General features: G+C 37.2%; 1 protein-coding gene across 1 annotated transcript in view; it reads right to left on the bottom strand.

Moving 5' to 3' along the window:
* The window catches only part of PUS10 (pseudouridine synthase 10), a 57,394-nt gene that overhangs the window by 22,543 nt on the left and 20,000 nt on the right, over window positions 1-14,851 (bottom strand). Inside the window, exons 5-8 of the mRNA XM_080686058.1 lie at window positions 6,616-6,650; window positions 3,118-3,229; window positions 945-1,006; window positions 420-465 (exon numbers count right to left, since the gene is read on the bottom strand). Of these exons, the coding sequence (XP_080542184.1) occupies window positions 420-465; window positions 945-1,006; window positions 3,118-3,229; window positions 6,616-6,650 (255 nt within the window). The remainder of the gene's footprint in view (window positions 1-419; window positions 466-944; window positions 1,007-3,117; window positions 3,230-6,615; window positions 6,651-14,851) is intronic.

Raw genomic sequence — 14,851 nt, 5'->3', positions numbered from 1 at the left:
TATATTTTTAAAACACCAATTGCTAGAAAATAGATCTTAGACAAAAGTTTGGAATGCTGTTGAATTTACCACGGATTTTCCCAGATGATGTCGTTTTGGGAATTAAAATCTGTAAGTTCAAATTTCCCCAAACGGTTAACAGAAACATCACTGAAACCCAGGTTCTAAATTCAACAAGAGGGTAACAACCCAGATGATGACACAACCATGAGTGCAGTTATGACTTTCTGGCCGGAGGCAAAGGTGTTGAGAGCTAAAAAGAATAAAAATAAACATAGCAAATGGAAAGATATAAAGACTGATTCTTAGTAAATAGATTGCCACATTAGTATTGCATACCTTTTTGTTTTGTTTTGTTTCTAATTTGAATAATCAGCTCAGACAAAACTCACTAAAGAATAAGAACCAGGAACCCTTACCTGTTTGTTTTTGGCTGGCTTGAAGCAATCCGGGCATATTGCACGTCTAGGTAAAATTCAAGTTAATATAAAAGGTTAATGAGTTTATTTTGCCGTGAATATAATTCAAACATATTTTATTCAACTCAGGATATCAAGAGCAGACAAAATAAGTTCCTATACGAGCTGCATTGATTCCAGGGGTGTGGAATGTCCAGGCTGTGGCCCGTGAAATCATTTGGTCTGGCCCTGCCAAGGCATTAGGGGTGAGTTTGTTAAATATCTGACCAAAGACAGCAGGTTAATTTTTAAGGTGATAATTTTGTATGGCCTGTGAATAATGTTATAAATATCCAATGGCCCTTGGCAGAAAAAAAAGTTCCCCACCCCTGGCTAGACCTTCCGTTAGAGAGAACATTTTAAACCTACTAAGGCATGACAAGTTCTAATGTACTCATTAGAAAGAGGAGCAATACTATTTTCATGAAAACCAAAAAGCATTAACAATGTTATACAATTGACAGTGTTGTTTATGCGGCAACTTACAGGAAGTGGCAATCCTCCACTGTTTCTGGGTGAGCAAAGACCACACTCACTTCAAACAAGCTCTAAAAATTATAAAAGACAGTTTAAAAATGAGCAAAAGGAAACCAACATCTAACAACTTATGAATGGAAATAGAAATGAACTCTCAAAGATTGGCTCAGAAAAAGAGTGACAAGGAAAATGGGAAATACTACTATTTTCAAATTGGCTTGTACACAGAGCAGTTGTAGAGGAAATTGTCTTTTTTCTTTTTTTTAACTCCTAAAGTTCAACCACTAGTGATCCTACCAACAAACAAATTTGAAAGAAATTTTAAAATCAATGTGTCTGACTTTTGTACATGCATATACATTAAGTGTGAAGATCAATGAGAATTCAGGGAGTTGGAAAGAGAGAACTGAAAGAAATGAAGAATTGTTCCAGGCAATATGAGGATTAGAATTACTAGCAAAGCAAAAAGCACTTTATTTACATGCTTAAAAACTCTGTATGAGGCTTTTTAAAGGTGTTCAAACTTCTTAATAAGTTTGAATTTTAAAAGAGAGATATTAATTTTTTGTCTTATTACAAAAGCAATACATACAATTTGTAAAATGATCAAATACAGGGCAGGTTTTCAATCCCACTCCACTGAGGTAGGTAGAACCAGGAATAGTTTGGTGTGTTTCCTTCAAGCCATTCTTATGAATATAAACATAAATGTACAGTATATACTTCTTGGGATAGTAAACATACGTTTGGATAACTGCTTCATGCAATGAATATTATGTCATGGACATCTTTTCAGCTCTAGGGGCTGCTGGACAGTTTAGTGGTAGTAAGTTCTTCTTGTATTAAAAAAATGCTCAAATAAACATCCTTGTACACACAAGGAAGCACAATTTCATACTGTGTACATTGACCATGGAGAATATATAACATTCCACATTGAGAAAAAGATATGAATGACATACCATGCAACAATCTTACCTTTTTTATTGAGTACTACATTACAGATTGCATAGGACTGTCAGCAAGCCGATTAGCTACTCTAGAATCACAATAGTTGTTTTTTTTCTCTCTATTCTAATCTACCAAATAAAAATAAGATTACAACACTTTTTTTTTTTTTTTACTCAAGAAAACTTAAGTCCTTCTGAATCTATTAGAACATTTTTACATCTTTTGTTTTCTATTTTCGGTTCTGAGTCAACATATAAATCATTTGTGCTTCAAAAATAAAACGAGTTAAAAAATATTTTTCGTCAGTGACTTCTTTAATTTTCAAAGTACTTTCATTACCTCATTTCCTCGTCATGCTATCTGTGGGTTTTATTTTCTATTCTCTCAGTATTCAGTTGAAAGGACAGTTAGAGTTTATTCTTACTAACTGAGGGAAACAGAGCTATATAATTCAGAATAGTGAATTTTTAAAAAATATTTAGCTTTGAAAGATGGTTTTATGATTTTACTTGAATGGGGGTGTGTCTGATATTCAGGGAGTTTCCTTCAAGCAAAATGACCAAGCGATGAGGCCATACTATTACAATTTAATTTAAGTGAGCTGGGAATATATCCTGTTTCCACATCTTGAAACTTGTTTAGCCCTTCCCAAAAATTCAGTCCATTCCAGAGACTGAGGCAAGGTCGGCTCTGGAATAGGGAGATGGTTAGGTGTTCGGTTTTCCAAGGCAGTCTCTGCATAAAATTCAACAGAGGGATTTGAAATAGCAGCAAGGGAACAGACTGAGCCCAGGATCACTGCAGTTGAGAGGATTCTGTCTGCATATTTGAAAACAAGATTAGCCATAGATAACAAAATTTAAATAGTCTGCACACTATACTTGCTCAGTTATTTATGTATTGCTTTGTGTCAGTAAATCCATCTCTACAATTAAAATATAAATATATTAAAGGCTTAGATTCATTTCTAACCTCTTAAGGTCAATTAGGGTACACTGCACCTGTTACACTCCTAAGTGTCTTGGATCACAAAGAAGTCTTTAAAAAAAGAAAGAAAGAAAAACTTTAACCTCAATTTAAGACTGTTAGAAATTATCACTTTAAATGCTTAAAAATCCTTCATTGGGTTATTTAGAGAGAATATTCTCTTGGCTAACCAAAACTGCACCATATAATGAAGTAAAATTGGTGAAATCAGAGAACGAAATTAACAATGCTGATGACCCAATACCTTTCCATCAATGGGAACACCCAGTTCCTCTGAAAACAGGGGGTGAGTTATCCATTTGTAGGCTTCTTTTAGCTGAACTATGTCATTTCTTCCCAGTGACAGACTCTGCTTTCTGAATAACATAAAAATTAATTCACTGACATGAAAACTTCACTTTTTCTACTAAAGGCAAGAGTTTACGCAATTATTTTAAAAGTATTTATTAAGTGCCTCCTATGTCCCAGGCACTATTTTACACATTAGATAAAAAACAGAGAACAAAGCAGACAAAAAATTTATGAGCTCATAGGCCTTACATTCCAGTAAAATCAAGAAGCTGCTTTTGTTTTTTAATGGCATAAAGACAGTGTATAATGTTTCAGAGACAAAGGTGTGCTAATGAGTTTTTCTGAGCTAGAATTGCCAGATTCCAGAATTTATACATCAGAAGACAGAAAGGTAGGATAGAGAGGATTGTTTATTGTTCAGAAACTACAAAACTGCATATTACAATAATCTCATCCAGACTAAACTGTTTGCATCAATTCTCTTCCTGATAATAGGGCCTACTTTGGGAAATATATGTAAAAGCTGTACTTTTTTCTTTACTGCTGAAGAAGAAATATTAAATCCTAAAGTATCATCAATGTTCTGAAATACTCATCATCTTAATATCAGATAAATGTCTGCTTAAAAATCTGACATTCCCCCAAAATCTACTCATGAGCAAATAAATAGGTTTGGGGAAGTCCCAATTATGGTTTCTAGTCTTTGGTTTGTAAACTAGAATTGTGAGAGAAAGGAACTGAGGTAAGAGGAAAGAAAAACATGGTATGGTATTATTAAAACTGCTCTACTCTGCTGGGAACACTGCAGTATCACTAATAAAGTAACAGGCCCACATCAGTCATATAATTAAAACTTCAAGTCAGTCTTACGGCTATTCACAGGGCTACTTTTAACAAAGGAGATATTAAGGGCCAACTTGTGACTCATTTATTTAAATGTCTAATTTTCACTGATATACCCTGGCCAAGTAGCTCAGTTGGTGTCATCCCGATACACCAAGGTTGTGGGTTCGATCGCCAGTCAGGGCACATATAAGAATCAACCAACAAATTCGTAAGTGGAACAACAAATTGATGTTTCTCTCTCTAAAAATCAATTTAAAATTTTTTAATTGAAAATAATTAATTTCCACTGATAGAAATGACTCCTTATAGTCAATGTTTATTTTTTTTAATATATTTTATTGATTTTTTTTTTTTTTTTTTACAGAGAGGAAGGGAGAGGGAGAGAGAGTTAGAAACATCAATGAGAGAGAAACATCGAGCAGCTGCCTCCTGCACACCTCCTACTGGGGATGTGCCCGCAACCAAGGTACATGCCTTTGACCGGAATCAAACCTGGGACCTTTCAGTCCGCAGGCCGACGCTCTATCCACCAAGCCAAACTGGTTAGGGCATAGTCAATGTTTATTATAATTTAATTCTTCAACACCAAAAAAACACTACTAAGTGAAGGTAGAAAATAAGACCATAATTTAGCTAATGGCTAAATTTAATCAATTGTTAAAAAACAAATATACATTCAAGAACTTATTCAAGCACTAAGTGTTTGAGCTTCATAAACTGTTTCTAATTTTCTAAATATAAAAAAATAATTAGGTATTTTTAAAAACTATCTTGATATTGTATTAATAGTTTAATGATATTTCCATTAAAAAAGTATCACAATTGAAGGGTTAATAATAAATGAGAATGCATTTAAAGGATAAAAAGTTGAAACAGAGAACATAAGAATGGAAAACTATTTAAAAATTGCTTATACTCTAAAGTACAATGCATTGCAGCAAAAGTCAATCCTAAAAACATTACTCAATGTGTAGTTAAGAAAACTGGTATTTTAAATCCTTCATAGTCTTTGAAGCATATATAGAGCTTCTCAGTCCAGTTTAAAAATTTCACCTATATGCATGTTTTTCCTTCCAGATCAAAGAGCTAGGGGAAAGAGTTGGAAACCTTAACCTTATGCAAATATTTAAAATGCCAGATTTTCAATCCTGCAAGTTGAATGTGGCTAATGACTTTTCTAGTTTTCACAGAGGTCCCTAGCATATGCTTGATAGTCCTTTAGAGGAATTAGTATAATACTAAATTCAGTCCCAATTTAGTACTTAGTAACCACATTTCCCTCCTCTATCAGGTAACTACTGATGAGGATATCAATTGCAATCACTTTTGCTATAGATATAACATGACAACCAACTAGATCAAAGAATCCAACACAATTAATTTTTTCTAAATTCCTTGAGTCAATTCTATAATGGCAATTCTTCCACAATCTTTTGAACATAAAAAGACTTAGGGACACTGTGAACAAAAATTAGTGTTTTCTATATTTTTGAAAGGGATCTTTTGGAAGAACTCATAAACTTAGTTTAAAATCCTTCAATAAGAAATAACAACAGCAACTCACAAGCAATGTGGATGGAAACTAGAAAATTCAGAAAACAGCATGCTCTGACTACACTAAACACTTTCTCAAATACAGTATCAAATTTTATTTTGCCAGAATCACAAGCATTTGAGACTAATCTAACATAACCTAACCGAACTCCAAAACCTTTGATAAATATGTGGTTATTGCCCCCTGAAAAATGTAGATGTGAAATATTTTTAAAAATCAATTACTTCTTAAATACTTAACCAAATTCAAGATTTTAATACAGAAATCTATACTTCTCTCTGAATTTTTCTCTCCAGAGTACACAGAAAACCTCTAGCAGTCACATGGCCTTTTTTATATTAGTCTAAAAATTTCAGTGTTAAAATCCGAAAAGCTCTGGAAAATGAAAGATTTTTTTTCTTAGCTCAGTGAATTGAACATGTGAGAGACTGTTTAGAGACTTTGTTTATGAAACTTAGCGTGAATATTCATATGTTTCACTGTAGAAGTATTAATGTTTGATTATACAGTAGCAACCCAGACCCTAGAGGGGAAGGTATGTTATATATGGTATTTAAAACCATATTACATTTTCAAAATCTAAAAATTTCTAAATTCCACAACACATTTTGCCTTGAAGGGTTTCTGATGAAGGACTGTGGACCTGTTTTCTGTGTCTCATCTATGTATAAACTCACTATTGTTCTGCCTTAACTAGGATTTTACTTTGTATCTTTTATAGCATAGTTTCATAAATTAGTTTCTAAAATCAGTATAAAATTTATTCTCTTAAAATAACTTGCCAAACTACATTATGTAAGTGGCCAATGAATATAAAGTATGTATTTACATTCATGTTATATCTACAAAAAAAAATCTAATGTTATGCAAATAAACCAATTAAACAAGGTTGACACCTAAATTTATACAATGAAAATTTTCTTTGTGCCAATTTCTCTAGTAGCCAGTGAACTCACTCTAAAAAAAAAGAGATAGTGGTAGTAAAAGTACTTTAAGAATTAGGTAGCTTAATTTAAATGGTGGTAAAAATTCCCTACCTAAATTACTTACCCCATTTCCTGTTTTACCAGCAACCATGCAGCATGCTGTAGGCAATGTAGTCACACCCAGAAAGAAAAGGGAAAAAATGTTTATTGAAATTCAGTTCCAATATCATTACAAAAGTGCTTAACTAATTTGCTAATCAAACTCCCCTTTTGGGGAGAAAAGGTAGTGTTCAGAAATGTGGCAGTGACCTCAACCTCATATAAAATCAGAAATGAGATTAAGAAGCCACTTTGCAACGCAGCTGGCTGTGGCCTAGGAATTCAACAGGGGTATCCCCCACCCTCTTAAGATTTCTATTTCTTATTAATGAGGTACAAGTGTTTTTTGACATGGGTAGCTTACATTTTTCCTTAAAATATCTCACTATTGCATAGAGAAAGGCCCAAAGTGACTGAGTACATACTATGTCCCTAAAGCACAGAATTGAAGGTTCTGTTTTGTTTTTGTTTTCTAATAGGGCTAACACAGTTTTAATTATGCCTGATTAATGATATACACATGTATGTGTTGAGGAGTAAAAGGTACTCATGTCTGTAACTCACTCTGGAATACAACAAAAACTGATGTGATGGTAGATAAATTGATGGCTAGATATACAAAAAAGCAAATATAGAAAAATCATAACAACTGTAGAATCTAGGTGGGTATATGGGTGTTCATTCTTTCCACTTTATTATGTGTTTGAACATTCTCATAATAAAATGTTAGGGAGAATGTTCTGGGAAGGATTAATAGAAAACTGAAAAAAAATTGCTAAAATCACATTCACAATCATGTTCATTATGAGGATTCAATGAAATTCATGCAAAATGCTTTACATGGTAAGTGTGTGACAGTAAGATTCTCAGTTTGCCATTAGACTACCATAGCTTTCACCTTTAAAAAAAAGGTAATGGCACGTGCTGCCTCAGTATACAGCCTTTTGTGAAGATGACAGAAGCACACGTAAGACGATAAAATGCCATATGTAATCTCTTATCACTGGCCAGTCATTATCACTCACATCCACCTCAAAACCTAGTGATATCTATAGATCTATTGATCTATCTACCCATCTACACACACACACACACACACACACACACACACACAAACACACACACACAAACACACACACACACACACACACACGCACGCACGCACACACTGGCTCATATGTAGAACCCTGTCCTTTTAAACTTCAGTAAGGCACTAGATACTTGTAAAGACTTACCGATCACTTGGAATCATTAGGTGCATTACTTCCTTTGGACGTGAGCTAAACAGAATAAAGTATCACTAGCTAGGTAAGAACGAGAACTGTTCCCAATGCCTGTCTTATCAGTGCCTTCTGATTTGATAGTTTCTTTGCCTTGTTAGCTCAACCTAATGCCATTTGTAGTACTACAGACCCCCTCCATCTCTCCTTCCATTTACACAGGGCCTCTTTGAAAGTGTATGGACATGGTATAGTATGCATATCACTAGCAGTCAGAGACCCTCAGATCCCAAACTGCTCTACTATAGGTAGTTCTGAAATCTCCCTCATTAATGGAAATCTCTTCCATATCTGAGCTTTAGGGAACTATCTTACCTGCCCCCTCTTTAAGGGGGCTCAGACTCATTTGTTCTTTTTCAGTAACCTTTTTCTCTCTTTTGAGGCAAAAGCTGTTCTCAACAGTCACTTCCAGGTGATGCCATCAAATCTGCAATGTTCCCTGTCATCCTCTGATTATAAAGTAGGGCAGAACTGGAGGTTGCCAAGGGAAACCATATTACCATGTGTAACATGTAAAATTAAATCAAATCTCTTCAGTACCTGAGATCTGCTAAAGGGTTTTCTCCTCCTAATGCTCTAGGCTCCCTGCTCAAGCATGCGAGCAGGTCCCACAGAACTCATCACAAAGCAAGGGCTGGAAAGCTGAATCCCCAACAAGTTCCTGTTGCTCAATTATGCAATTTTTACCAAGTGTTAACAATGCCCTGAACCTGCTTCTGCTGGGGAAAAAGAAGTACATATTTCTCTTTTAGGTCACCAAAATAATTTTATATTTATAAATCTTTGATTCCTTAGTCAATGGGAAAAATTCATTCTCTAGAGCAAGCAATTTAATTCTTCCTCCCCAAAAGAGTCAAATGGCATTAAAGTTATCAAGCTTAATCAAATTTGATATCGAAGGCAGTATATCACCTCCTAAAAATTCAAAACCCACACAATTTAATCCTGGACTCTGCTTTAACTTTATTAAAAAACTGAGGCCTGGCCCTAACCAGTTTGGCTCAGTGGATAGAGTGTTGGCCTGTGGACTGAAGGGTCCTGGGTTTGATTCCAGTCAAGGGCATGTACTCTGGTTTCAGGCACATCCCCAGTAGGGGGTGTGCAGGAGGCAGCTGATTGATGTTTCTCTCTCGTCGATGTTTCTGGCTCTCTATCCCTCCCCTTACCCCTCTGTAAAAAAATCAATAAAATAGATATTTTTTAAAAACTGAGGCCTGGTGCACGAATTCATGCACTGGTGGGGTCCCTCAGCCTGGCCGGCAATTGGAGCTGATCAGGGCTGCAGGAGGTTGGTTGGGGGACAGGGGCTGTGGGAGGTTGGCTGCGGGGGAGGGGCCGCAGGAAGTTGGCTGGCCAGGGGAAGGACTGCAGGAGGTTGGCCACCTGGCCCTATTGGGGCTGATCAGGGCTGGCTGGCCATGGGAGGTTGGCTGTGGGAGCACACTGACCACCAGGGGGCAGCTCCTGCATTGAGCGTCTGCCCCCTGGTGGTCAGTGCGCGTCATAGTGACCAGTTGTTCGGTCGCTTAGGCTTTTATATATATAGATTCCAAGCAAGTTCTAAATGGGGCAGTTGAATAGCATCCTTGCTGAAGTGCTGTGTACTCTGGACACACACACACACCCCAGGGAAAGTCTATGCCTTTTGAACTTAAGAGTTCTGAGGAAGCAGTTCATCCAGTACCTAACAAGGAGAGTGGGTAATGTAGGGTCAGGAATTGAGGCTGATTCAAGCAGAGGTGGCAGGAAGGAAGGAAGGACAGAGAGAAAGAGGCATTAAAAATGGCATGTTGGGGAACTACAATTTAGTAAAGTTGGAGTGTAGAGTATGTATTTGTGTGCATAAATGTGAGTAGGGGTTCAACAACTAGAAATTAAACTAGAAAGGTTAGCAGATTTTCAGGGCCCAGCGAGGGCATGAATCCAAAGACTGAAACTATAGCATGAGAAATGTTACAATTATCTACCTACAAAATCTCATAGAGGCACAAAGAACCAGCATTGACCTGTAACTCATCAAGTCACATTATAACCACCATCTTCACACTGTCTTTCTTATGTGGTAGCTTAAGAGAAAAATAAAATATTTCTTATACCAAAATGTTTCTTTATCATAGAAAAAATAGTGTAAAAAATGCATATATTCCAGAAAAATGACAGAATGATTGCTGAAAGAGACAGTCCACTTTTCTCAGATATGTTGCCTGTCTGGCCTTTATAGAACCTGAGTCTATAATTCCTGAGGGAAACAACCCCTAAAAGGTTGGCCCTGCCTCTAAATATTGTGTGATCACTTGCAAGGTGGCTTATCTCTCTATAAGTTGGTTTCTCAACTATAACATGAAAGGGCTCTACACCTCATTATTTTGTGGGTACCACTTATGTGGTGAGATCTTTGCTGAGAATACAGAGATGAAAGACCAATCTCTGCCCATCAGGAACTCATGATGTAGGAGAGAATAAAGGGGAGTAAAATAATAATAAAATTTAATAATAATAATCTTGATAAAAATACAGAATGGTGGTGACTATGTCAGGGACATATTTAGAAGGAACATGTAAGGCACCCTCAGCTCAGTCTTGTAGGAGAAGTGACACCTAATCTGAGCTTTGAAGGATCAATTACTTAGAATTAACTGGGGAAAGAATTGGGGAAGTATGTTCCAAATACAGAAACTCTATGATGCAAAAACCAGACAGCTTCAGGAAAGTTCTGGGAACTGTAAGTCCCTAAAGAGCTAAGGACATGTGGCTGAGGAGTGCAAAGGTACAGAATAACTGTGCCTATGCTAAGGGGTTAGATTTGCACTTAAAGCAATTTGGTGGCATGGAGGATTTTAAGCAATGGAAAGGCATGATCATATTTGTCTTCAGGAATGCTCATTCTGGTTGCAGTGTCAGGTAGAGGAGGAAGATGGGAATTAAGGGAATGAAGACATGTAGTAAACTAAAGCAGTAATTCAAGCAAGAAATAGCATATTATGGCAGTGCTGGTGGGGATGGAGAAGAGTAGGCAGCTTAAATAGGAAGACACAAACCAAGAAAACTTGGTGATTAGCAGTGATGTAGGTGTTTCAAATTACCATTAATGCCCTTAAAACTCTAGTCTTTTGCCCAGCCAGGGTGGCTCAGTGGTTGAGGGTCAACCCATGAACCAAGAGGTCACCAATTCCCAGTCAGGGCACATGCCTGGGTTGTGGGCTCAATCCCCAGCAGGGGGCGTGCAGGAGGCAGCTGATCGATGTTTCTATCTCTCTATGCCTTTCCCTTCCCTTCTCTCTAAAGTCAATAAAAACATATTTTTAAAACAACTCTAAAGTCTTTTGAATCTGACACATCCCTTGGACTCATTTATAATAACAAAGACAATACAAATATAGACTTGTAGCAACAGGGAAATGACAATAGTTGTTTGGGCAGCTAGAGGTAGTATTCCTGCTCCCTCTTCTTCTTCCAACACATACCCATGCACACATATACACATTTCTTTTTCTTGCATACAAATAGCTGGTTGGGAACTAGACTCAATACTGAGATTCGTAACAATAGAGACTCTTCTTCCCTTTTCTCATCCAGCACAACTGCCTAAGATTTCCTTCTCCTCCTTCTCCCCTTCTTCTACCTTCTCTTCCTCCCCATTCTCCAATCTGCTACAACCTTGAACACCTGCCTCACAAAGGACCCACTCCTCTCAGTGAGTCAGGTTTGATGTCAAGTGCAGTGGCAGAAAGAGGAAGGTAAGAAAGGAAGGGAGGCCCAGCCAGAGTGGCTCAGTGGTTGAGCATCGACCTATGAACCATGAGGTCACAGTTCTATTCTTGGTCAGGGTACATGCCCGGGTTGCGGGCTCGATCCCCAGTAAGGGGCATGCAGGAGGCAGCCAATCAATGATTCTCTCTCATCATTGATGCATCTCTCTCTCTCTCCCTCTCCCTTCCTCTCTGAAATCAATAAAAATATTTTTTAAAAAAAGGAAGAAAGAAAGAAAGAAAGAAAGAGAGAGAGAGAGAGAGAGAGAGGGAGGGAGGGAGGGAGGGAGGGAGGGAGGGAGGGAGACAGAAAGAAAGAAAGAAAGAAAGGAAGGAAGGAAGGAAGGAAGGAAGGAAGGAAGGAAGGAAGGAAGGAAGGAAGGAAGGAAGGAAGGAAGGAAGGGCCCTGATGGGTTTGGCTCAGTGGATAGAGCATCGGCCTGCGGACTGAAGGGTCCCAGGTTCGATTCCAGTCAAGGGCATGTACCTTGGTTGCGGGCACATCCCCGGTGGGGGGTGTGCAGGAGGCAGGTGATTGATGTTTCTCTCTCATCAATGTTTCTAACTCTCTCTCCCTCTCCCTTTCTCTCTGTAAAAAAATCAATAAAATATATTTTTTTAAAAAAAAGGAAGAAAGAAAGAAAGAAAGAAAGAAAGAAAGAAAGAAAGAAAGAAAGAAAGAAAGAAAGAAAAGGAAGGCAGAATACACTCCTATTACTCTGCTGGACTCTACCACTAAGCTGAGGTAGACTCTTCCCCCACATCTCTCACCCCAGAGTCCTCGCCTCCACCATCTCCCTGCCTGAATCCCACTCTTCTTTTCCCCGGAGTCTCTGATACAGGCCGTGATATAATGACCAACAGTCTGAGTCTGGGTGTTGCTTTTGATGAATAAAACTTATGTCAGCTATGTACAAAAACCTCTACAAATCTATTATCTTTTCCCACAGAGTTGAAAAAAAAAGAAAAGAAAAGGCAGTGAGACATAAGACCTTCTCACTCCAGCTTCTCCTACTACTGTTGGCAATAAAATCCTCTAGAGGTTGAATGTTTTATTTTTGACAGGTGAGAGGGGAGAAGCAAGGACAAATCAGCACAGATAGGACGACTCTGCAGGTTCATATTAGGTTGTACAGCCCTACTGACCCAGTTCCAGGAGAATTACTGTTTCTAGGTTGTGCATCTTAAGGAGGAGAATTTCTGTTGTGCTCCCCAATACTCTAGGTGCTGAGGTTTGCCTGGCTCTGAAGGATGTGATTGGAAATAATCATGGGAAAATACTATGGAGATGGGAAGGTGGGGTTGGAGTGGAGGTGGGGGAGAGGGGGAATCAGAAAAAAACAGAACAGCTACAATGAACAAAAGGCTCTGACTGGGATAGACATAAAGACCGTTAGTGTCCCATGCTAAAGAGGGGATAACTTGGCAACTGAATTTCATGTAACTCTAGAGTTAATAATATCAGTGAAGCAAAGACATCTCAACCAAGACTGCTAGCCACTGGGTGTGGCTGAGAGGGTACAAAAGTATTTCCTCCTAGAATTTGATCTTCAAGAACTAGCATCTGCAGTGAAACACCAGTAAAGTGAACTTACAGATTCAAGAGACTTTAATGTATTAACTGGCTCAATTTCAATAGCCGTAAATACAAGTTCACTTCAAAATTACTACCAAGAAAAACAGCTCTTAAAAGTAAATTTTAAGTTTTGAAATAAGGTGATAAACTAATTGTTCATTGCTGAGAATCTATTAATTGTTGAAAAGGCCTGTTCAATAAATAACTCAAGAACTCCATAAAGAGAAATATTTAAAAATTATTCCAAGTTATCACAGGAAAATTATAAGACTGGAAGCATTCTGTGTGTTGAACTTGATTTACACTGAATATATTTTAGGGATAATAATTTATTTATTGAATTTCAATAGAATTTATTGGGGTGACATTGGTTAATAAAATTATAGACTTATCGAATTTTAAAAAAATTAATTTTTAGCTATTACTTTTTTAATATACTAAAGGAATTTGTTATTATAAAATCGTAAGACTTCTAGCTTCAAGATGGTGAAAAAAAGACATTTCTGCCCACCTCTCCTCTGGAAAATCATCTCAAAATAAGGTGAAGAATGAGAAACAGAAAATAGAAACTCTATCTAACAATAAAACAAGAAAATAATTCATCACCCCTACTCTCAGTATACAAAGATGGATGCGGGAGTGGAAAGCAGCTGATCCCTAAGTGTCAGCAAAGGAAGGTACTTGCTCTCAAAACCCAGGACTGGAGGCAGAAGACAACAGAGGGTGGGACGTGGGCCAACCAAAGGGAGTGGTTGAAGGCTTGCAGAAGGAATGGACTGACCCTGGGTCACCTCCCTGATACCATGCAAGAGCTATACCTCTCTAGTCAAGAGATTGTGCCTCGGATAAACTGGATGGTTTCTGAGGGAAAACTTTCTGATATTTACATATGGTCATTCCATATAAAATCTCAGATTACTACCTATTTTCCTCCATTTCTCATTTTAAAACTAACTAAACTTAGAATAAAAACAAACTTCCGTAAATAAAGAATATCAGAAATCATTCCCCATAAATACAATAGCTAACTTTAGAGGTGTTGTGAGAATAGATTGCTTTGTAAACTAAAAAATGTCACACACACACCATATATCATGATCTTGCTTTTAAAGAAAAATTTTTCTCCAAATTAATGAATTCTATTATAATTTGAGAAACAGGTTTTATGTCAAGCTACTTATATTTGAGTCTTTCTAAATATATCAAAGCCATGCACTGAAAACTTCTAACGAAATCTTTCCAAGTAAACAATAAACTCCTCTGATCTGATAAGGCTTAGTGTGCCTGCCACCTCCTTTTCTTTCTAGGGACTTGCACAAGTAGTCAGAACCAGGATGGCAAGGAGGTCATAAAATATCCTACAGAAAACATGGGATTTCAAGACAGAAAGAACTGAGTTCAAGTTCTCTTCCTGTTTAGCAACAAGTGATTCGGAACAATGAAGGAAGAATGCTGTTTCTTATATAATTAAAAATTTAAATGAGATAGTCTACCAAAAAAAGGTTAACTGTTGTCTCTATAACGCTGACTCCCTGTGTATAATTCAAAAGATACATTAAACTACTTCTTGAAGCACATTTTTTAAAAGGGGGCTTTCCTTGAGCCTTGTCCCTTCCAAACTTCCAGTTCTAGTTTTAGTCTAAAAGTTTAAGAAAG

This window comes from Plecotus auritus (assembly GCF_963455305.1).
Source record: "Plecotus auritus genome assembly, chromosome: 8".
NCBI classification, from domain to species: Eukaryota; Metazoa; Chordata; class Mammalia; order Chiroptera; family Vespertilionidae; genus Plecotus; species Plecotus auritus.
Note: the sequence above shows the minus strand (reverse complement) of the source record. Positions and strands in the feature narration are given on the sequence as shown.